The sequence below is a fragment of the Ambystoma mexicanum genome, chromosome 8 (assembly GCF_040938575.1).
Source record: "Ambystoma mexicanum isolate Mex_15411 chromosome 8, UKY_AmexF1_1, whole genome shotgun sequence".
Taxonomy (NCBI): Eukaryota; Metazoa; Chordata; class Amphibia; order Caudata; family Ambystomatidae; genus Ambystoma; species Ambystoma mexicanum.
In genome coordinates this window covers 1,424,156,664-1,424,182,109 of record NC_090929.1, presented here as the reverse complement: position 1 = coordinate 1,424,182,109, position 25,446 = coordinate 1,424,156,664, and the positions used below count along the sequence as shown (strand labels likewise).

Here is a 25,446-nt window from a genome sequence, read left to right as displayed (position 1 = left end):
CCCACCGGGCACTTTCCATGAACAGGCTATGTTGAGAGTGCCCATGAGTTCCCAGTGCAGGCCTTGGAATGGGCTGTGTTGTCCACGCTGTTATTTGGGCTAATTGGTCAGCCCATAGCTGGAGCCCTCTCTCAGCGGCTCTGCTGGCGTGCCAGCCTTCTATGGCGTGATGTGTAGGGGCCCTGACACTGTAATGGGCATCCCCGTCACCTCCCAATGGAGGTCGGGACCGTGCCCTTGTCTGGACGTCAGGTGCACAGTGTCCCTGGCCCTAGTGTGGCCTATTCATGTCAGTGGGCCATTGCCTCTTAGCAACCTCACCTCCGCTGGTGCAATCCACTGGATGCCGTCCTGTTACTGCAGGTGCGGCAGTACTTCGGGTCCGTTTTTATTCGGGTTCAGCCCTCAGCTGTGGCCGCGCATACATCTGCGCTTACTGGGTGCCTGACAGGAGACCGGCAACATGCTGTTCCCTAGGCGTGGCATCTAACCGTTCGGGCCCCCACCTGCTGGGTGAGATACTCCACGCCGGACATCTGTGTGCTCCTCCAGCGCTGGTCCCATTTGCTACGAGCCCCACCGGAGCTGGCTCTGGCAATTTCTTGACACGGGTGCATCCGTTACTGCTGAGGCAGTGCAGTGCAGGGCAGACGCCGCCGCCCTCTATGTGCTGGTCAGAGCCTCTCCCGAGACTGGGGCCTCCTCCTGTGTCCGTGCTCCTCCAGGTCTAGGCGTCACGGGGCCCCTGTCCTACTGGCAACATCAAAGCCCGATGACCGGGCGCTGGGCATGGAGCTGCAACATCTCCATTGTCCAATGCTCAGGAGCCGCAGCGGGCCAGGGGGGCAATCTTCCCTAGCCCCGCGCAGTGTCCTGCTGCCAGTACCACCCGCAACCTCACGCCGTGCTCTCGCGTTCCATGGACTTCGGTCCCGACTGCCCGCAAGGAGGGTCATTTGTTGGAACATGCGCTGGACTCTTCTTGTCCCGTCGGGACACGACGGGCTCAGTCTCTGTTGCGCCTCGCCTGCCAGCTCTCCCAGCGACTCAGCGGTCAGATAATGGCCTTTTGTTCTATGTCCGCCATCTTGTGCAACCCCGAGACTCTGGCTCCCCAAATCTTCCGGCAGCCTTTCCACGCCCGTCACACCGTGGATCGGGCCATCGTAGCGCTCCATACGTTCCCCTGATATTCATGCTTCTGTAGGTGTGCTGCAGGCATACGTGACGAGGGTTAAGCACGTCCATTTCCAAGGATCAATGTCAGATCCGCGGGAGCCGTCCAGAAACACGTCCACTCACGTGGCCATGTAGCCACACCCCCGCTGGAGAACAACAGTTAAAGGTAAGTAACTTGTTCCATCCGCTCCTTGTGCAGGAAATATTAACCCTGCTAGAGAAAGGTGCAATAGAATCAGTACCTGTAGCGGAGAAGAACAAGGGTTGGTACTCCCCGTACTTTCTTATTCCAAAAAACGATTGAGAACCATCTTGGACGTAAGAAACTTGAACAAGTTCCTCAGGAAGGACTAGTTCAAGATGGTTATCCTTTCTCAGATCCTTCAGGCCCTCCAGCTTCAGGATTGGATGGTATCATTGGACCTTCAGGATGCTTACTTTCATGTGCCAATCCATTACAAGCACAGACAGTACCTGAGGTTCGCCATATCAGTTTCAGGTTCTGCCATTTAGGCTGACCAGCGCCCAAGGGTTTTCACCAAGTTAATGGCGGTGGTGGCAGCGAGTCTCAGGAGAGGGGAGATTCACATCTACCCTTACCTGGACGTTTGGCTGATCAGGGCCAGTTCCCTCCAAACAGGCCCTGGAACATCTCAGCTACAGCGGTCACTGCCTTCATGGAGTGGGCTTCTCCCTCAAGAAGTGTCACGTTATACCATCTCGAAAAGCTCCAATTCATTGGAGCAGTCCTGCATGCATCCCTGGCAAAAGCCTTGCCAAAGAGGTGAGAGCTCAAGACATTCTGCAGATGGTCACCAAATTCCACAGTGCCCAGCGTCTCTCGGGGAATGAGATCTCTCCAATGAGCTCCCAGGACTCACCCAATTCTCAGGAAGTATGTCAGACTGTCTACAGATTCCGAGCAGAGTCTCACAGGACCTTCGGTGGTGGGCCTGCCAGGAGAACATTCTGAAAGGAGAACCTTTTTGGCAACCATGGCTGGAGATAACAGTAGTGACTGACGCTTTACTCATGGGGTGGGTTGCCCACGCCACCGATCTGACAATCAGTGGTCGTTGGTTTCCATCAGAGTCCAAACAACACATCAACCTCTTGGAGCTGAGGGCAATCGGACTAGCGCTGAAGGCCTTTCTGCCCTCTGTACGGGGAAGGAATGTCCTGATAATGACTAACAAGACTGTGGCCATGTGCTACCTCAACAAAAGAGATATAGGGTCACTACCACTGTGCAGAGAGGCAATGCAGCTCTGGTACTGGAAATCCAAGAAGGGATCTCCTTATCGGCAGTTCACCTAGTCGGAGTGGAGAACACGGCAGCAGATGCTCTGAGCAGGCAGAGCAGACTCCCACGAGTGGGAACTAGCTCAGGAAGTCCTTCAAGAGATCTTCACTCTTTGGGGAACCCCCCTTTGGGAAGCCCCTCAAGTGGATTTGTTCGTGACCAGTGTCAGCCGGAAGTGCGAGCTGTTCTGCTCCAGGAAATTTCACCCAAGAGAAGCTCTAGGAGTCTCGTTCGTGGTGGACTGGGAATTTCCACTCCTGTACGCGTTTTCTCCAGTCCCTGTCATTCCTCAAGTCATCAGAAGGTTGAGAAAGTTTGGAAAATCCATGATCCTAATTGGGCCAGGAGGACGTGGTACCCGGAACATCTGGACATGTCCATCTGCCCTCCAATACCTCTTCCACAAAAAGAGGACCTTCTCTCGCGAGAGGAGGGTCTTGTTCTCCATCCAGAGATGAAGACACTCAGCCTTCAGGCATGGTTTCTAAGAGGCTGAGATAAAGGATTGGGACCTCCTGGATGATGTAATGGAGATTTTTCTTTCGGCCAGGGGCCCAGCAACTAAGTCTTTGTACCGCTGCCGATGGAACAAATTCTGCAGCTGTTTGCAGAGATAAGAACGTTGATCCATTTATATCTAATACACTTATGGTGTTATCCTTTTTGTTACACCTAGCTAATCCGGGGCTCCAGATTGGTACTATTAAAGGGTATCTTGCAGCGTTTTCTATATTGAAGTGCACTTCTTTTTAGTATTCATTACATCTGCCCGAAGGGCAAGTGAACTTTGGGCTTTATCCTGCAAGCATACATACACTATTTCTAGAAGGACATGGTGAAACCAACCTTTTTACCCAAAGCTGTTTCTGAATTCCATCTGACTCAGAAAATAACATTATCATCGTTTTACCCTCCTCCGCACCCTGGGATGGACGAGGAGAGGCTACACAGGCTTGATCCTAAATGTGCAGTAAGCTTCTATGTTACCAGAATGGAAAAGATAAGGCAAGATGACCAACTGTTTGTTTGGTACTTGGGACACAAGTTGGGTATGGTTCTTACTAAATGGACATTATCCAGATGGATAATACTGGCAATATCTGAATGCTACAGACTGCCGGGAAAAGATCCTTCAGAGGGCCTTCAGGCACGTTCGACCAGAGGCATGGCAACTTCCTCTGTATTACAGAGGGGTGTACCAGTAAAGGAAATGTGTGCGGCTGCATATGGTCGTCCGTACATACTTTCACCAAACATTACAGTTTGGACTCTTCTTCAGGCCAGGAAGTGTCGACGTCATCTGTCGTATAAAGGGCTCAAGCCGCCCCCGTTGGTTCAGTTCCGTTTTTCCGAGCTTCTGCTTCGTGTATCGAAACGGCACGTCCGTTTTTCTCATCGAGAAATATCTTCTTCCTCAACCCCGACAACACCCAAGACGGGTTATAAAAAGTGTCTCAAATGCGGAAGAAAGATGTCCATTACGGATCCACATCGCAACTGTCTTTGGTGCCTTAGTCCTGATCACTGAATCAACGAGTGCGGGTTGTGTCAGGCGATGTCCAACAAGGCTCTCAAGAAGTGCCACGGTAAGCTAGCGGTGGGGGGGGCGAGGGGGAAGAGTCTTCAAGTCTGCAAGAAGACTAAAAGACTCAAGAGAATCGAGGAAAAAAAAAATCTCGAGGCGATCATGAGTCGAGGCGATCGAGGCCAAAAAGTCGCTTGAGGAAGTCCTCTTCCTCGTCATCGAAAAAGCGACGTCATAGATCTTCGTCCTCTTCTTCGCCCGACAGAAGGTTAATTTCTTGTCCTTCGAAACAGGATTCCCTAAAGAAATGGGAGGCCTTTAATGCTAAACATTTTTGAGAATGCGGCCCGACCCCCTCAAAGTTGCGTGAAGAGCATGCCCCTGTCCACTCTAAAGGTGATAGAGGGAAATCCAAAACGTCTCACACTAAATCCAACAAAGTCGAGGGCGTCCTTGGACGATGATTCTCCAGCGCCTCATAAGACTATACAGAAACCTTTGGTGCATACATCGAGGTTGCCTGAGGACAAAATAGCGTCCTCATCGTCCAAGTCCGCTATCGACTCGGTGCGTCCTTCGACATCGCCATCGAAGCCAAAAATGGCCTAAATACCTTCGGCATCAAAGCCTTACTCAACGTCAAAGCCCTCCTCAATAACCTCGGGGGTTTCTTCGAGCGTATGGGAGCCGGTGTCGATTCCGTCGACACCTTTGTCTCAGAAATCTTTCATACCGGTTCCCAAGACAACTATGGCTAAGGCTAGGTCTGTTCCACCTTTACCAGAAAAAATGTTCCACCCTCAGCCCAGGCAGGAATTTTTTTAATCTGTCTGCTATTTTTGAGGAACAAACCTCTGATGAGGAAATTGCATCAGCTGATGTTCAGTTCCTGAGGAACCGGTAGATCCTAATTCAAAAATGTCAGACCTTAATGACTGCCTACAATCGGCCAGTGGCCTAAATACCTCACCTGAGGTAGATTTTGAAAGGCCTGACCCCACAAACCATGCTGAACCAGGGTATAGAAACCTCATGGGAAGAGTGATCGACTTTATGGAGTGGAAGTCAGTGTCCCCAAGATATGACCAGGACGACTTAACAGATATTATTGATGAGGGACCTCAGAAAGACCCAGTCCTTCCCTTCCACAAAGCTCTTCAAAAGAGAATTATGACAAATTGGGAGACACCTGAATCTCAGATCCTGAATATTTATCTAAGCACCCTTCGCCTGAAAGCTTGGTGATTCAAGCTGCGACTGCGAACAGATAGTCGGCTTATCCCTCTATGCCCCCTGACAGGGACGACAAAAAGATTGACGCCTGGGCGAGGAAAGCTTTTACTTCTGGTAGCATGACCAATAAGTCTACAAATGTGACTTGTACATTAGCTAGGTTTACTTACACCCTCTGGAGCTGTTTAGATGCAGCGGCTGATCACATCCTGGAGGGTGAGGAGCGGGATGGTTTCCTGGCGATAGTAAAGGATGTAAAGGAGGCTATGGAGGAGTGCCTCAAGTCAGGACTGGACACTGCAGAGAGTATAATCAGATCCATGGCCTCTAGCGCAGTCTTGCGTAGATTCGCATGACTAAGGAAATCTGGCTTTGCATCTGATGTACAGTCCAGATTACTCAATATGTCCTTTGACGGCTTGAGGTTGTTTGGCAGCAAGGCAGACGAGAGCTTTGAGAAGCTGCAGACCTCGAAAGCGGCAGTAAAATCAATCGGCGCCGCTATAAGACAACCTCAGCAACACTCACGCAGGGTCATCTTCCTGGAAGAGACGCCCTTTTCGCTTCTATTCCTCTTTTGGAAAAGGGAGAGGGCAGGCCAGTCAGAGGGGACAACAAAGAAAACTCTTTCGTGGTGGAAAAGGGAGAGGCGCTAGATCAGCCACAGCAGCGGCTATTACCTCCTCAGCCACTACTGCAGCTGCTGCGAAGCCACTTTGAGGCCTTAACCCACAAGACCCCGGTAGCAGGCAAATCACTCAGTAACTGGACGAATGGCGTGGCATTACGTCAGATGCCTGGGCACTACAGCTAGTGACCCATGGTTACTGTCTTCCTTTTCATCAAAGGCCTCAAGATCATCCACCGGGACCCAACTCTGTCAAAATCCCAGACCTGCTCCTTGTGCAGGAGATTTTAACCCTGCTAGAGAAATGTGCAATAGAACATGTACCTGTAGCGGAGAGGAACATGGGTTGGTACTCCCCTTATTTTGTCATTCCCAAAAATGTCGGAGGATTGAGACCCATCTTGGACTTGAGAAATTTAAACAAATGCCTCAGGAAGGACAAGTTCAAGATTGTGATCCTTTCTCAGATCCTTCAGGCTCTTCAGCTTCAGGACTGGCTGGTTTCATTGGACCTTCAGGATGCTTATTTTCATGTGCCAATCCATCTCAAACACAAAGTTCCTGAGGTTTACAATTGGCAGATCTCACTATCCGTTTCGAGTTCTGCCATTTGGGCTGACCTCTTCCCTGAGTGTCTTCACCAAACTAATGGCGGTAGTGGCAGCAAGTCTCAGGAGGGAAGGGGATTCACATCTACCCTTATCTGGACGATTGGATAATCAGGGCAAGTTCACCCGAACTGACCCAGGAACATCTGGCCATGACCTGTCACTTCCTACACAAATTGGGCTTCTCCCTCAATTACAAGAAGTCACAAATGATTCTGAGCCAAAGACTCCAATTCATCAGAGCAATCCTGGACACCACCTCAGGGAAAGCCTCGCCTCCCGAGGAAAGAGCTCACCACATTCTCCAGATGGTAACAAAATTTCAGAATGGCCAACATCTACCGGTGTTCGACTTCCTAAGGTTGCTAGGCCTCATGGCATCCTTCATTTTTCTGGTGCCAGAGGCTTCACTGAGGATGAGATCCCTACAATGGGCCCTCAGGATTCAATGGTCCCAGTTTTCATGGGATATGTCAGATCTTCTACAAGTCCCGTCCAAGGTGGCTCAAGATCTCTTATGGTGGGCTCACAAGGAAAATATCCTCAGAGGGGAACCTTTTTGGCAACCATGGCCGGAGATGACTGTAGTGATGGACGCCTCACTCACAGGGTGGGGAGCCCACACCAACAAATTGACAGTCAGCAGTTGTTGGTCGCCATCGGAGTCCAAACTACACACCAACCTGTTGGAGCTGAGGGCAATCAGATTAGCGCTGAAGGCCTTTCTGCCCTCTGTACAGGGAAAGAATGTCCCGATTATGACGGACAACACAGTGGCCATGCACTACCTCAACAAAAGAGGAGGCTTAGGATCACTCCCACTGTGCAGAGAGACAAGGCCGCTCTGGTTCTGGGCAATGCAAGAAGGAATCTCTGTTTGCAGTTCACCTAGCCGGAGAGCCGAACACGGCAGCGGACGCTCTGAGCAGGCAGAGCAGCCTCCCATGAGTGGGAGCTAGCTCAGGAAGTCCTTCAAGAGATCTTCGCCCTTTGCAGAACCCCATCAAGTGGATCTGTTCACGACTGGGGCCAACCGGAAGTGCAAACTGTATTACTCAAGGGAATTTTCCCCGAGAGGAGCTCTAGGGGACGCATTCCTAGTGGACTGGGTATATCGACTCCTTTATGCGTTTCCTCCAGTCCCCGTGATTCCTCATGTAATCAGGAGGTTGAGAAAGTTCAGGAGGACCATGATCCTAATTGCCCCGGACTGGGCCAGGTGGACGTGGTACCCAGACCTTCTGGACATGTCCAATACGTCTTCCACAAAGAGGGGATCTTCTCTTGCAAGAGGAAGGTTGGCTTCTCCATCCAGAGGTCAAGACACTCAACCTTCACGCTTGGCTTCTGAGAGGTTGAGATATAAGGATTGGGACCTCCCGGATGACGTTATGGAGATTTTGCTTTCGGCCAGAAGGCCAGCAACAAAATCCTTATACCGTTGTTGTTGGAAGAAATTCAGTAACTGGTGCAGGGATAAGAATGTGGATCCTTTTCAATGTACCACTCCCATGGTGCTTTCCTTTCTGTTACATTTAGCCAACTTGGGGCTCCAAGTTGGAACTATTAAAGGATATTTGGCAGCCCTATCTATCTTCAAGCGCTCCTCAGTTGTTTCATATTTCAAAATGCCTTTAGTTATCCAATTTCTTAAAGGGTTAACAAATGTGCCCCACTCCCTCCCCCCACACCATTCCAATTTCCTATTTGGGATTTAAATTTAGTTTTAAAGTTTCTTATGTGTGCCCCTTTTGAGCCTTTACATTCTTGTCCTTTAAGGCTCCTAACTTTAAAAATGGTTCTACTAGTGGCTCTAACTTCAACCCGCAGGGTGAGTGAGTTGCAGGCGCTCTCTTGCAAGCCTCCTCACAGTTTTCCACAAGGATAAAGTTGTTTTAAAGGTCAAGCCGTTTTTCCTACCTAAAATAGTTTTGGATTTCCATCTGTCACAGAAAATAACTTTACCAGCCTTTTATCCTCCTCCGCACGCTAGTAAAGGGGAGGAAGGATTCCACAGACTATACCCTAAAAGGGCTCTCAGCTTCTACATATCCAGACTGGAACGATTTAGACAAACAATTCAGTTGTTTGTCGGTTACACTGGACACAAATTGGGCCTTGGTGTGTCCAAGCAAACTATATCCAGATGGATTATCCTAGCGATATCTGAATGTTACAAATTGGCTGGGAAGGAGCCTCCAGATGGTTCAAGGGCTCATTCAACCAGGGGCATAGCAACTTCCACGGCTCTTCAAAGGGTTTCCCAGTGCAGGACATTTGTGCTGCGGCCACTTGGTCATCAATACATACTTTTGTAAAACATTATTGTTTAGTCACCACTTCTTACAAAGGAGGCCTTTTTGAAAAAGCTGTCCTTCATTCTGTGCATTATTAAAGAACTATGGTACTCCCTCCTCCAAATTACAACTGCTGTGGGAGTTTATCTAAGATGAGGAATACGTGGGAGGACACAATCCATTGGAAGAACAAGTTACTTACCAACTGTAATGTTCTTTCAACTGGATGTTCCTCCCACGTATTCCTCATTGGCCCTCCCAACCTACCCCTCAGTACAGTTCGTACGCTTTTTGCACTTGTACTTCCATGCAGACCCTGACATCTGTCGACACAAAATACAACTAATGCGACCATTAACATCGAACTGAACCAACGGGCGCAGCTCAAGCCCTTTATATGACGGATGACGCTTGACGGCAGCCTTCGAGGTACCAAGCTACGCAGCCTCGAGCACAGCGCCCTCTGGTGACATTTTTTTTCTGAAGAAGCAGCAAGCTGGCGAGTATATATCTAAGATGAGGAATATGTGGGAGGAACATCCATTCGAAAGACGTTACAGTTGGTAAGTAACTTGTTCATCTAAACTGCAAACAGGGTTCAGACGCGGGATGGGCATTGTGGTTAATGTCTGGACTTCACAAAATATGATACGTCAGAGCCTTCTTTAAGAGAGAAACCTTTGTTCACCCGTTATATAGATTTCAAGGGTGTGTTTGATGCTGTTGATGGAGAAATCTTGTGGCAAAAGCTAAGGGATAGAAACCTGAGCCCCATGATAATGTATTTTATACAAGCTTTGTACACGGAAAATGTGATTTAGATCCGACTCAATCAAGAGGTTAGATTGGGTGATAAAATGCCTATAAATCTGGGTCTTAAACAAGGTTGCATGTTAGCACCCACACTTTACCAAATCTATGTGTCCGATCTTAACAAATCTTTGGGAGAGGCTCAAAACGTCCCCCTGAAAATGGACAAGTCACACATAAGTTGCTTAGGCTTTGCTGATGATGCATTACTTCTTGATCACACCCCTATAGGGTTGCAGCGTATTATGGACACATTTTGTGACTATGCTAAAAATAACTTAATTATTAATTGTAATAAAATAAAAATTGAGGTTTGGCACCAAGAATAGAAAAAAAGGAAGTCTGTGGAGAATGGAAGGTGCGACCATTGAGGTTGTACATTCTTATAGATACCTGGGTATCCTGATAATGGACATGATGAATGTCCACCTGTTAGAAAATTGTTTGTCAAAAAATGGAGAGAAGATTTAAGAGTTGTATCCAATTTAATCAGATATAAGGTCTAGTGAAAATATATAAAACAGTATTATCCCATGTTTAGCTTCTGGCTTGGAGGTATTCACAGTAAATGAAAAAGATGGCTAAGAAAATTGAGGGTAAACTGTGGGGTACAGTTTTGCGATTTCCCAGGAATTCTCTGGTAGAAGGTATTAATTATGAGTTGGGCTTAACATCACGGAATTACCCAAATGAAAATAAGGACGGGTAGTCACTATATACAAATGTGCAATAAATCGGAGGATAAGGAATCACTCTACTCCGATTTTGGCCATCTTCTTAGCGATAATGTAGATCGAGGTACACTGAAAGAATGGAAAAACAATATTAAATTATTTTTTTTATGATATTGGATTCCTATGGGCTAACACCATCCCGTTATTAATAATGGAAAAAAGCATAAAGATTTGGGATTGTGATAACAGCATTACAAAATTGGGCACCATGAGAAAATATGAAGACTATATTAAACAAGGTTTTTTGTTGGACACTACATGTAGCTATCTCACGAACCATTTTGATATTAACGTAAGCAGGTTTATTATGAGATTAAGACTTGACTTACTACTGACATTATCGAGAACTGGTGCCTGGACCAAATTCCAATATGATCAAAAACTCTGTAGATTCTGCAAAGGCGAAGTGGAATCCTCCAGACATCTTAACTGAATGCCCTAAATTAGAGGGGCTTAACATAAAGGGATACCACAATCTGAAATATAAAGTCATAAATTACTCCTCTGATCAATCTTGGGTGCTAATGTTTGCTGGTAATTACATGGTTTAGAATTTTAGGGTTTATCATATTTGGAAGAGAATATGTAAACTTGTAGATAATTTGTAATAACCAAATCAGTGATATATACCCAATGTAATGTTTTATCCTGTGAAATGTTTTTAGCATATCCCTGATATAATTACCTATTTTGTTGAAATGTTTTTGCTTGTTTAAAACTGTTGTGCTCATAATCAATTTGTATGAAATTCTAAATGTTATTAACTTTGTATCATTCATTCTTCTTTTTCAAGATTGTGTTGTGATAGTCAAACTGATAAAGGTTTACTTAAACAATAAAACACAACAAATAAAGTTCTCTGTATTGATCTGCCTGCTCAAGTCAATTTGGTGTTAGTAAACATTTACTTGATCATAGTTAGGTGGCTTTATATGTGCGTTGTCATATGTCTTTGTCTGCTTTTGAGATACTACACTTCCTCTGCCACACATGTAGCTATAGTCTTGTTGTGCCAATCACTGTTCTGGTACTGGATGTTTCCTTCTCACTTGTTTGTTTTGTGCCCACATGCTCTTTGGTGTCTGTTCTTGAGAAGCTGCTTGATGCATCCCCTTTACCTGTATTGTATTTGGTAGTTAGATAAAAATGGTGTTCAGCACCCTTAAATGTATTATTGTTCTTGCCAAAGGTGTAATCTCTTTGAAATGTCTATCTTCCAATGCTCTTTTAATGTCCATGTAAGGACCACCGCCACATTTTCTTTGACAGTCTGATCGATGGGCTTGAATTAGGAATTTTAATGATTCAGTCTCAGAATCCATGTCCTTTTGTCTTTAACAGTTATTCAAGCATCTGGTATAACATTTATGGAAAATGTTAAACCATTTTGTGACTATTTCCTCCAGACACACATTGTTCTATTTCTGTATTAATACACACTCTTAAAATTAAGTGGTATGCTAGATTGTTGCTCTATACACTAGTATGCCCCACTGCAGAAAATCGGTAGACATGGGTGACCTTCATACTGCACCTAAAGCTAAAGGTGTGTAATTGTTTCATCATAATTAGCTACACCTTTACACACACACATTCTAGTATGAGGGATCATGTTTGGCTTCTGGTGGATAGCTCATTTAAATTATTCAGACTGCTATTAGCTGTTGTGTAACACAGTACCTTTTGACTTTTAGATTTTGAACCTCACACAAGTCCTGAAGGACGGGAAGAGCCCTCTTCAATTGGTCCAGACCCCACCTGTTATTGTTGAAACGGCACGGTCGCACCAGAAGAGCTCCAGCGAGTCATACACACAGAGCTTCCAAAGCAGAAAGCCTTTCTTCTCCTGGTGGTAACAAAGTTAACAAGAGGAACATGACCTGTACATGAAACCGGAGGTGTTGGTCAGTAGGCCAGGAAAGGAAAAATGGCTGACTATTCAACGGTGTAAACATTTTGAAGCCTGCCTGTTCTGCATTTTGGGTCTATGAGAGATGATGATTGGAATAGTTGCCATTTGGAATCTGAGGGCCAATGAGACAAGGCCATGATCTTCTGGTCCCACATAGGAGTTTACAGTCCGTGTGAACAAACCTGAATGGAGGAAGACGCATGCAAATGATTATATCTTATAAACACATGGGGCGAAAGACATAGCTGATATGCAGAAGAATAAAACGTCCCATTTTGCATTCACCAAAGCTTTCCTATAGCAGCTGTGAGGCTTGGCTCCATCTCCTCCCAGAATTGAATGTAAATCTACTTCACTGAACACAGTATTTTTTGTATTTAAAATTGAGGTTCTTTGAGTAAACTGGAAGCCAAAAAAGTCAATTCATCCTGTTTACCAAGTTCTCAAGGACTGTGTGAAGGTTCATGCTGTGCAATTGCCTGGACGTTTTTTTTGCCTTTTAGGAAGTTGAGAAAGATGCATGCTTGCACTTTTACATCCATGCATTTATGTGTGTGCACTTGTATGTTTGTGTTGAGGCCCGTCTGTAGATGTGGCAGGTATGCACACAGATGTATTTAACCATCTTGGGAATGATTCCGTACACACATTCATAAATGTGTAGCCTTCTGAAGAGCAACGTCATGATCATCTGTACATTCGTGTAAATGTATCGGGATATCTTGCCCTTGTGTGCAGGATTACAGATTTATGTAAAGTCGGCTTTTCATTTATGTAATAATCTGTATGTAGGGAGACACTGTAAGCACTTGTTGAAGCGCTTGTTTCCCTGAGCCAAGATGTGGAAAAGTTGTTTCTTTACGTAATGCATCGTAAATGATGACAGAGTGGGTTGCACCCTTTAGAAATGCACACATTTTGTGTTGTACTGCATAGCACTTAGTCCTATTCGTGAGTCAGAAAATGGTTTTAGCGGCAGGAACCATTCCCCTTACACTTGAGGGGGGGTTATTTGGGTAATGTTCAGTGGTGGTTGAGAATTGGCTTTGCAAGTAATAGATGCACATTGGTAGGTTGCATTCTGGGCTTTGAGTACTGAAAACACATACTCCACGACCAAAGTCTCCCAAAATTGTGCAATTTCCAACTATTCACAGCCCCTTTTTGCCCAAAATCCAAATCTGAAAATACATTAACTTCTGTTTTATGCTTTTATAAATAGCCATTTCCCATAAAGCATCTTTTCAATGACCCTTGCGCTGCCCAATCATCAGGAACATGAATTTTGCTTCTCTTGGCATTGCACCTTATTTTCTTACTACATGCTCTTATTGTACTGTATGTTTATAGGGATCAATATAGCGAACTTGACTGTTCCACTTTGGCCCTGAACAGGAACCTTTAAAGGTAGGAGAAGCAGATCAGCAAATAAAAACGCATTAGGAACCGAAGAATCTTTTCTTTTTGAAGTCTATCTGATCCTGAACCTTTTGAATACAAAACATTCAGAGGGAGTCCAACTATATCTAGTCTTGTTCTTAGTTTGCCATTGAAGTCCACTGTTTCTTGCTATTACAGTAGATGCACTGCAGTGCTTGCTGTATAGCAGCGATTGTGCTTTGGTGGCCATTTGACATGGACTAGAATGATTCGGACTGTCAGAACGTGCATGCCAAATGAGGAAATGAGGATTTTCTGTGTTACTGGCTCTACCAAATGGCAAGTTTGAATAAGCGCTCCCGTTATCCCCTTTCTACAAAAGCCTTCCCTTACTCCTCTACTTTTTGTTCCATGACAATCTGTTTTGTAAAACGGCATCGATTTAATTTCTATTCAGTTATTTATTACTGTTCCAATTTGTATAGTATAGAGGAGCTGTTTCATGGGCAAGGGCCTTTTTGTGACACTTCTCCTTTCAGTGGAATGTTGTGCTTTCTTTGGTCAAATAAAGTATACCCACTAGTGGGTGTTTCTGGGGGAAAAGGCAGTGCATCTATCGTCTGCAGTTAACACTGTTGCTTTGGCACAAGAACTGAAATGGTATCATACTCCATTTCAGCTCTATTTTAACATTACAAATGTCCTCGGGTTTGGATACGCATAGTGTTACACTTCAACCCATTGCACAAAGATTGTGTGGGTTTTTAGATGTCTTTTCATTTGTTTAAGCGTCACCTTTCAGTGGATGATATTTTATGACTGGGCACATTCTGTTGGCAGATGTGAATGTGTTGCGTTGGGAAGTCCTACTCTAGTGAGGTTACAGTCTGTTGTGGCTAAACCCGTGCCTCGGGCCGCCTCACTCACACGCATACATGCACTCACTCATAGAGACACAGAGGTACATCTGCTGTTCGCAAGGTCCCGGCGGCAACTGCTGTACGGACCGTCTTTATTCTAACTGCGCATGGGCGGCGAGGGAACGAGGCTCACGCATGCGTGCATTTACTTTACGACGTAACACTGTCCACCTTGTTTACATGAGCCTTTATTGACTTGCTACTTGCAGTCTATTCCCACAAATGTTCCAAGTGCCTGAAATGACTAGCCTTCTGAACTGTATGTTCAGTTGCTTTCCTCTTCAATGAGGATCACTCTTGTCCGAATGGTCGCAAATGTGTTTTTGTTTTGTGCTTTTCAGCTCTTTAATTTGTGAAGCTATCTCATTTTAATATTAGGATAACAACTGAAGGTCTACGTTTATTTGAACATCTAAAGTCAGCAATCTTTTGCTGCGTGAAACGCACTTGGTTATGCCAAATGTGCATAGCTAGGGAGAGGATATTAAGGACACCGTTCCCTTATTTGTGTAACAAATCACGTTTGTACCCATGAATACACAAAAATGTCTGTGCCAAGGCACGCTGTCACTGCATCATCACTGTATTCATACATCTGTATACCTGTCTTATTTGATTAACGCCTCACTTTTATTTTATTTTTTTTATTTTATTTGTTAACTTCAATGCTGCTAAGGCAATCCTATCTCTGGATGTGTTCGGGGATCTTACTAATATACAACTTGAAGACCTAATTTTGTGGGTGTTAGGGAAAATGTTCGTCACAACTGTTAACTTATCAGTCCTCATCAAATATTATTGTATGTAAGCAGGGTATAACATGTGCTTTTATTATTTAATTTAAGGTTTACTACATTTGAATGAAATGCTGTCCATATATATTTTTTATTGTTCGGATTAAAATAACTTAACAAACCTACAAAACAAACATTTAATTTTATACATAAAACTTAAAACAAAATCCCTGATTCATGGACACATTTAAATAAAAATACGTGCCATGAATTTCATCATATTCCAGTTGAAAATACATAATCTTCACAAAGCTAAAACTGCTTTTAAAAAATGCAGTGCAGTGACCATCCACTGATTAAGAGATCTTAATAAGCTGCCACACCACTTCACTAGATAAATGTTCGTACTACTGCAATAAATGAACAAAATAGTGGGAGCGACTACCGTTCAAGGCCTGGCAATGTATTAAGATATGCTGTAAGGTTTCCACCTGATCAGGCATGAAGCAAAACCTACATGTTCTTTGTTTTCTCAGTGTCTTGATTCTAGCACCCATAATTTTGTGAGTGGGTAGTAGATTCAATCTCAACTGCATCACCTGGGCATGCCAGAAATTACTCGGGGACTTGGTAAAATAAGCTGGACAAACTTTTACAGGCCTCACATCAAGTATCACACCTACGTTTAAACGGTAGGTTCTCACTTTCTCAATAGTATAAATTCAATCAATTTCTCTCAATGTAAAACCAACTCTCTAGAGATACAACAATCATAGCAAATGATATCACTTTGGTTTTCCCATTCATTTAAGGAGTCCCAGTATTTATTTTCCATTCAGAGTTTCAGTTCCCATCAAATCAAGCCCTCCTCAGCACAACATATCTTACTCAATAGAACGCACATTTTACACAGTATGTATGATTTGATGGAGTGTAGGCCCAATTGGTAATGAATGGCTGCTGCTGGTACACCGTTGGGTAACTTCAAAACATTGTGCCAGAATTGACCCCTCCATTGCGTCAGTCCAATTGAATCGGAAGCCCCACATTTTCTCCCCATATGTTATTGTTGGCAGCACCTTTTTTTAAATAAAAATCAAGAATTGGTACCAAAGAGTAATGACCAAACCGACGGTTCAGTATGGAAGCCTGTGCGGCCTGCATTAGCATTTTCGAATGATGGTGGCTCTGCAACTGTTTTGTTTTGGAGCGCAAATAAACATCCATATATTGCAATTTTAATTTCGCAAAGTTCTGTGAGTGTTTGTGGTAGTGATTCATTGTTAACAAGGTGATTTTAGAATACCATATGAATTGCGTTATTAGCCTCAAAACCACGCTGTTTGAGAATTGTAAAAATTGAAGTTGTTGGCCTAAACTTGTCCCTTGCCCTAGTTATTGTCCAACTTCTACATGTTGACCAACACTTTGATTGTGCTAATGTTCTTGCGTCTCCAATCGAAGGCTTCAAAATGGACCATGCCAGATATGGAATACTAATATTGGAATTTGGCATTTTGCAACCTTCTAACATGAACGAAAAAGTGTCTACTCCTAAACTAGGCCAGAGAACATACGTTGTAACATTATCCCCTTTCCTTGCTAATGAAACTTGTTCAGCTGAAAAATGTGGTTGCAATAAATCATACAGAAACCTGCCTTCATTACATGAGTTAACATGCACATCCTTTACTGAAATGGTTTTTGCTTAGCAAACCTTTGTTAAAAACTAAAGAAGCAACTAAATATAGACAGATGTTAAATAAAAAGATGAATTTTGGCAGCTTTATATATTTTTTTATATACACTAGTAGGTGATTAAATGTTCTGACACAAATCTTAAAAGAAAAAGAAGAGCAACCCAGTGTTTGGACATGGGGGACACAGGTGTACTATAATCTCATGTAATGCAAGCCCCAAAAGTCAGATTTGCACAGATTCCAATGTGATGGCTATATCAAAGTTCTTATTAACTTATCTTTTCACATGTATAGCTAATACTTTGCAACTCATTTAATCACTCATACATAGCCAGACTGTGATACAAAATGTATACAGCTCATCATTCACATGTTCACTTTTCTTAGCAACTATATGATGGCAAAATCTTTACAACGGAAAGTATACATTAGAGGGCAAACACTCCACATCTGCTTGCACCCTCAAACCTCCCCCTCCCTTCCCCACCCTCTCACCCATCAGGTTTCATGTCCTCCACATCAATCAGGACCCTTTTTAAGAAGATATCTCATTGACACACCAGTGTGAACTATAAATCATGAAAGATAATTGTCAGATCCACTGTAAACAAGGTATATACTCTAACAATCTCCTTGCTCTCTAAATGCACTTTGCATTACATTTAAATGCAGGAGAAAGCGCCACCTTACTGAGCACGCTTAACTTTTTGGGCCTCCTGTACTGGGGGCTGGCCTCTGGAAGAGTAAAATGGGAAAAGTCACGGCCTCCGGTTACTGACTTTGCGTAACCTTCTAGGGAAAGGATCTTGAGCTCATAGCACAATGCTGTGGAAAAGTCACTTCTATTTATGCACTCGCTTTCTCTGCATTTGAACCAGAGATGTACTCCTTAGAATTGGACACTATATAATTCGTTCTTAATATGTACTGTTTATTCAGCTTTGATGGGAACATGATTCCCAAAATATTAAACCAACATAGCAATGCTGTTCTCTTAGCAGGTTGCAAATTATTCAACTGATAGATGGGTTAAAAGCAGCAAAAGAAATTCTGAAAACTAGATGTCTGTTCATCACAACAAACTTTCCTAAGGAAATATAATTGTTTTGCATAATGCAAAATCATCATTCCTGCGTGAATCTAGGATTGGGGACTGATTCACAGAAGCATTTTATAATGGCGGAATCCCATTGGAAATGGCTCTGTGAATTGGGGTGAGTCTCTATTATTTTTACATTGTAAACCATTCCAGTTTTATGTGTGTACCCCCCCCCCCCCCGAAAAAATCTTTCTACTCATTCACATCTAATTTGCAAGTTTATGTATACCTACTTCATTCTTGCATATAGTCACTAATGCAATACTAATAAGAAACCGTTTGTTAAAAGTTGAGTGCAAAAACGTTTCCCTTTTCTACATTTCAACTATCCCATTCATAACCGCCATCTTTCTCTGCAGATGGAAGAGACCTTGTGCAACCTAACACCTGGTGTACCTACTATACTTCCTTGAGGGATCGGGGGGTGGGGGGGCTGACTCGTATTTCTGACTTGACGATGTACTAAAAATGAATCTGTTTCACCACATGTAGTCTTTGTTCTTAACTTAGCTAGAGCCTTTTATGGTATGTCTAAGATCTGTCATGTTCTTGTTCTACATGGTATACTACAAGAGGAGCTGTTATCACCTTATTTTGGATACACACCTGCTGTTCAATTATGCAGTCTTTGCTATGGAGCTCAGTGTTCTTTTACACTGGCATTTGATGACATAAACCACCAAAGTATTATTGCATTTTGTAATGGAGACTTGCTGCCAATGTTCAGTTAAACCAACCTCTTTTTATCCTTAGAAGCCTTTGTGAACTTGTAAATGGCACGTCCGCCATAGTGGCAGTGGCTCGAACTTTGTAAGCTCAATATTTCTCATAATATTGATTTCTTTTTTTTCCTTTTTGTCTGCATCAGCGAGTACCAGTCTACAGTGTAAACTGAGACTCCTAAAAGTGAACCAGAGCCATTTCATCTGGTTAGGCAATATTTCAGTGCAATCTTCTTGATGGCAAAGGATAATTTGGAGTATGTGTTCACACACAAGCTGATCTTTGTCTGGATCCTTCTACTTCTCTTCCGATAATCCAACCCTGTGATTTTTGGAAGCTCGGTTCTTTGATCGTCTCACCAACCTCACTGGGTAACCGTTATCATTTTCTTTCATAGTTTTACTGGCCTCCTCTTTGTAGTATATACTCACTTCTATACTGCTTGAGCCTCAGAAATTGTCAAAAAGGTAGGTTGTCCCTGAATGATTTTTGATGAAAACTTGTGTAGTTCAGGAGGAAATTGCCATCAGCTTATTATATGGCTGTTTGCATATCTAAGCATATAGTAATGTCCGAACAAAGTCAGTGCCGATAGTGTGAGTACATTGGAGGTGGGTGTCGAAATTGTTCAGCCATACCACAAATGCTTCTGCTTCTCCCATGGAATCTTCTGAAATTAAATAAAGATTGTTGATCTTTTATCTCCCAAAAAAATCATGTCATTGGTAAATGTCTGGGTGTAGATATTGGTCTCTTGGAAAATAACATCCAAGTTGGCTACAGCACGGGTAATCCTCCAGATTCTCAATTGGGTGGAAAAGGTTTTTAAACTTCAATGCTTTTGTGAGGGTCATTTCATGGCAAACCATGTGACGAGATCTAATGTCCTCTGTGAGGTCTGCATGTTTGTCTTTATGATCTCAACCTCTGCTAGGCGTGTGATCCTTTTGTATAATAGCACACTAACTAGTAAGGCCAATTAACAGGTTCTGTTCATCATTTTAAGCTATATATAGATGTTGTTGTCTTGTGTTGTTGGTATCACATACCCTACCTTTTTGTTGGTCATTTGGAATGAGGTGATCGCAGAATCTTGTTTGGAAGCCTTGCAAAGTAATGTCTAGATAGCAAAACGGGGTGCTGTGGAGGGTGTGATATGTATGCCAGTAAACCTGAAATACAAGTGAGAAGACGTTTGCCACATGTATTGTCTCTGGGGAGAATAATATCTCGAACCGTCTGTAATATCTACAACTTGGAGCCATCCACGGCAAGTATAGTCTAGCTTCTCAGTTTAAAAAATAAAACTACTTTTCTTTTTGGTTTCTTTAGTAAAAATATTGATTGTCGGAGTGTCAGAGTATGAGAAACATTACAGATGCCATGTGGATGGTTTTCTACCACTTGGCTACCATGTGGTTATTAAATTGGGATAGAAATAAAACGGGTCTCTAAACATTTGATGTAGGAACCATTGGCTCCCACTCCTAACGTTGTTGGCACCAATTAAAATCTGTAAGAGTCACCAATGTTATAGAAAGTTGTACATTCAAAAGGAAACATGTTATTTCTTTTAATAGTAAGACTATGGAAATAATACCAGTCTTTACTTGGATATGCAATGTGTGCGCACAGAACAAAAAGTATATGCTAGCAAAATACCTTTTCCTTGAAACATGCAAGTGTATGAGGGCGAAGTTGGGAATATGAAGTGTTCCAGATGGGTTAGAAAGCAAAGCATGAGTCCTCCGTACAAGGTCGACCATGGTTGCCACTTTGTCTAGGCTCTTGTGGCGTTCCTCCCGCCAGTATCTTTTGTATGATCGGCCTAATACTTTGGAAACAGCAAGGATTAGGATGTTATCCGTTAGACAGTTGGAGAAAGAACTAGTTATTTGTAATCCTTCCTTGACTGCTTCTCTGGTACCCCACAAAGAATGTTCCTAAAGCTGTTTGATGCTGCATGTAGGAACGTAACTGCATCAAGTTCTGTGGCTATTGTGCTGCAGTGAAGTGTGCAGCTGATTAGCCTGCCCCCCACAAGTTCATTTGCTTTATATACTAGGGTCAAACATTTTAATACGTCCCATGCTAGGGGTATATGTTTAGCCAGTCCTGGAGTCTTCACATAAATCACTTTGCATCATGCACTCTGTAATAGGTCTAAATTAACAATTGCAAATGATTAAGCACTACAAGAGCTGCAATTTAATGTTATCTTGCCTAAAGTGTCTGGGTAGCCGCCTGGCTTGAGACCTCTTAAGAGCTACCCCACTCTCAACCTGTGGACAATAAAGACCGGCTGTCTAGTAGTTAGAGGGCACACAGAACTCTTGCCTTTTAGATATAATGCTGTAGCATGACTACCCTAACCATTTAGTCTCTGGGCTATGTATTCCCATAGTCTGTTATTGTCATACAACTTTCTAATACTTTTACACATAAGCCTACATTGCAACATTGGTTGTAAGATCTTGGGAATGAGCCAAGTGAGTGGATCAAAATGAATTTGAGTCTTGGGTCCCACTCTCTGAAAACGTATGCTCTATGCTATGCATGTTATTTTACTAATGCTATGCATTCTGAAATCTGTGTTCTGTACATTTGCAAAATAGTCACCTGCTCTTTAATCAATTTTATATTAATTTTCTGGAGCCGACAGTATTATGAGCCCATCAATACTTTGATGTACATAGCTCCAGTGTAGCAAATCACATTACAGCATGTTATATACATTAATCGAAATTTGAAAGAAAATCTTAAAAGAAGAATTTGTATAAGTATTCTGTTCTGTGGGCCATCACTGGAATCAAAAGAATTCTGCACTTGCGTACCCAGTCCTCTGTGATCATGGGATGTCGTCCTTTAACGGGGATGGGGCTGAAGGTGGAAAGGGGCTGTAATAGACTTGGGAGTACTGTAATAACTACAGTAAAACATGATCCTCCTGCAATTAAAGTAGCATTTAGTCCTACACAGTTGAATGGTGAATTTGTTGAACCTTCATTTCAACGTTTACAGTTTGAGAACTGTCATGCTAGTTGCATGTGTTCATTGAAAAATATCCTCCTTGCAGAAGAGAGAAGAGTCCCCTCGTGCAGGTGCCACACATTGCTGTAGAGCTCTACTGCCATACATGCTGCATTTACTTACATCTGAGGGAGCTGAGCTTTTATTACAAATGGTAAATCTGTAAGCACACAGCTGGCTGTCCCCCTTGATTTGATAATGAGAAAATACAGATGCTGACCGCGCACCTTGATATGACAATGGGAAAGTGTACAGGTGTGCGGAGTGCTGCAGCTTGGGAAAATGGTATTTGAAGACAAAGGAGCTCACTGCATATTTGTTCCTCAATATCCAGAAGCTGGGACGTACCTGAGGCCCCTTTCACTGCCAAAACCTTCCAAACTGCCTTTTGTCCGCAATTTTCCATCAATCATTGCAAACATCTAGAAGGTGCAGTCCATCATTCCCTTCTTTGTCTTAAAGCATAAGTGCAGCAGATCTCTGCTAAAGGGAGTTTCAACCTAACGTTGACACCTGGGCATGTCTCCTAAATTAAAATTACCAAGTCCAAAAAAAATCATTATCCTTCAATAGGTTTTATTTGAATTTTTTCTTTATAGTTTAACTTTAGTTAATGTTTTCTGAAACGGAATGCTGTGCGTACTTATTAAAAAAAAAAAAAAAGCTATTGGCGTCCACTTCCTCCTGCTTCAATTAATTTCTTGAGCTAAATTGGCTGTTCGCTGTCATGGAACACATCTAATCTTGTAACAAATAGTGACCAGAGGTTTGCAGAACACATATGTTTTTAAAGTGAAAATCTATTGACCTAGTCTTTAGGGGTCCTCTGTTGCTGATGAGCCTGCTATCCAAAACTCATTATTGTTTGAAGTTACTTCTTATTCTTGACCATCATTATTGATTAATCTTTAACTGGCATGCCAATGTTTGTAAAATATTGCAATTGATCGATTCACAAAGTTCGACAAATACATTGTGGGCACATCTGCATAACTGCTCTCTCTCTCATACCATACATTTCAGAGGAAGCTGAGTTGGATCCATGACATTTCACGAGGAACTGTCAGCATTTTAAAATCTGAAGATTTGTGTGCCTCAGTTTGTGTTTTACTTCCAAGTTTTTACTTGTTTTACTATGGGAGCTATGCGGTCTCTACTCTGAATGTTTTATTTATTCCTTCTGACCCCTTGTAACAATACAATGTGTAGAATAGTTGGAAAATGGAGTCTATTTGTTAAAACCTGACTGTAGTTTCAGTCCAATATCGCCAAATCAGTTTGTGTTTCTAGCTCTCGTGAGACACCAGGGAAAGCAAATTGTTTGGAAGCAAATTGCTGAAAAATGTTATGCAAGGGAAAGAGAGCTACTCTTGCATAGTTTTTCTTTTTTTAATTTTTTTTTACCTTTCTTCAGATGCTGGAGATTCGATGGCTGGCCAGTTCCATGGCCACACTTGAATGTGAAGAAATAACCACCTTTTTCTCTACTACTATTCAAGCTTCTCAGATCACAAATTCACCTGTGCTCAACTAAAGGGCAAGTTTATTCCTCCCTTTCCACTTAAAAACCTCAATACGGTCAACACTATTTTTGTTAAACAAAAAAACTAAAATAGATCTATAGTATACTGACGGTTTTGCTTGATTTATAATTCAACGTCTGAATTTTTGTATTTTGAGTGGGTGGAATAAATCTTCAAAAGAGTAATGTACATAGAAATAATCAGATAGAAAAAGGTTTGGGGATAAACATTATTATATTGCAATTAAAACATTATAAAGCTGCAAAATAACACCGCAAAAGCAACAATTGTGTTTTCTTTTTGAATTTCTGAGTATTCATTGCATTTGAATGGTTGTTACACAGTATGTTTTCCAATCCTAATTGCATGTTTCCCTGTGTATATTTAAGAGGTATTTTTTCCATAGAAGTACCAAACATCTGCATAATCTGTTTTCTGTAACGTAAATTAATTTCTCGAACATGTTTATCTGAAGTATGGTCCCTGATTTGTTTTATTATGCCTTAAAGCAGAAGATCAAATTGGGAAAGGTTAAGTGTCTGTGATGTTTGAGGGTGATGATACAAGACCTTTTTCCATTAATCCTCCAGATACCACTCGTCCTTTGACTCGAAGGAGACTAGGGCATAAGCTGCTGATTACTTGAACTGTCGCACAATGCAGAGTCCTTCATCCTTCTAGAAGACACTGGCTAATTTCCCTGCATATTTGACCCTACTGATCTGGGGGCTTTCCTGCAATCCTTGATGGCCCTCTTTCAGCAGAATATACCAATTGTCGCCACTTTCTGACTGGACAAGGTGACCCATGTGGTTGTTGCCTACCTATTTTCCCCAGCTAGGTCCTTTTCTTAAGGAGACTCACTTTGTGGTGCACCTTTCCCCCCTCCTCCCCTCTACTGTACCGCCTGTGCACTTGCACGATCTGAACGTACCATGCCTGAAGATAGTCTATCTTCTGCTGTCTTCCCTCCTTGCATGGTTGCACCTCAATGCACTTGGAAAAACGGCAGAAGCTTTGTCAGACCTATTTGCTGTTATCTACTCTGTTAATAACACATATGCACTTACTCTGCAGACTTGCATTGTTCAGAAATTCAAGGGCTCTGAATGACTGCTGTTTTTTCCCCTTGTTCCTGCCCTCCTTGAGCGCTTTGAAACACTTCTTGTGTATAGGCGCTTTACAAATAAACATTATCATACCATGCTAAAGAAATCCTCCCAATCACTTTAGACAGTGGTGTTGTCTTCTGCCCCCAGCTGCACACCTCTGGATTTGGATTTTGGGCCTTCCACCACCACTGGTCTCTGGCTCTGGAATTAATGGGGTCCCAGACTTCGCTATACAAGCTTTCCCTGGTGCCAATACTAGTGTCACACCCAAGTAGGGTGTAGTGAATTTTTCCCCTGCGGTTCTTGAGGAAAAAAAGCTGCCTTTGTTTGATTTGTAAGCATTTTTGACCAGGCGTACTCGGGCAATTCACTCTGATAGTGATGATGTGCAGGGCTTGTATTTTGTAGTGTAGACCAAGACATTGAGGGCCTGGCTCTGCGGTTGTCGGATGCCTTTGCTGTTGTACATCACCTGAACTTCCTTTTGCATATACATATACGTCACCCTTTGATGTCACCCCACTCTTTCCCACCTGCTATCCCCTCCCTCCATGCACACACATTTTGTTGGTCAGGAAGTCAGCTCCTGTCTTGGTGTCTTGGACCAGTCAATATCCATTTTGAATATAAATTAACGAAATACTTGGAATCTATTTCTATGTAGAAGGTTCTATTACTTAAGTGAGGCTGTACAGTAATTGGTGCTGTACATCCCATAGTGCCTTTCCTCAATCTGTTAATAAGGAAAAAAAACAAGTTGCTTTGGGTGTTGCAATGTTTCTTTCGAAGGGATTGTGTCCTCCGACGTATTCCTCATCTTAGATATCTCCTTCCAGCTCTGCTGGCCTCGGAAATTTTTTTCTCTAGAGGGCGCTGCGCGTCGACGTCCTTCGAGTCGATGTCCCTCGACAGCCGCCGTATCGACGTTCAACGTCATCCTGCCTTTAAAGGCCGCGCGCAGCGTCCGTTGCTCAGTTCCGTTTTTCCGCGCTTACT

The 25,446-nt window shown here is 43.0% G+C and overlaps 1 protein-coding gene across 2 annotated transcripts in view; it reads left to right on the top strand.

Annotated features, from left to right (window-relative positions):
- The window catches only part of PI4K2A (phosphatidylinositol 4-kinase type 2 alpha), a 362,467-nt gene extending 338,971 nt beyond the window's left edge, over positions 1–23,496 (top strand). Inside the window, exon 9 of one of the 2 annotated variants that reach the window (XM_069611565.1) lies at positions 23,230–23,496. In XM_069611565.1, coding sequence (XP_069467666.1) covers positions 23,230–23,349 — 120 coding nt within the window. In that variant the 3' untranslated portion in view covers positions 23,350–23,496. Of the gene's footprint in view, positions 1–12,011; positions 12,641–23,229 lie in introns of those variants that run through there. The other variant, XM_069611564.1, reaches the window with a different exon arrangement.
- Positions 23,497–25,446: the final 1,950 nt, after the last annotated feature.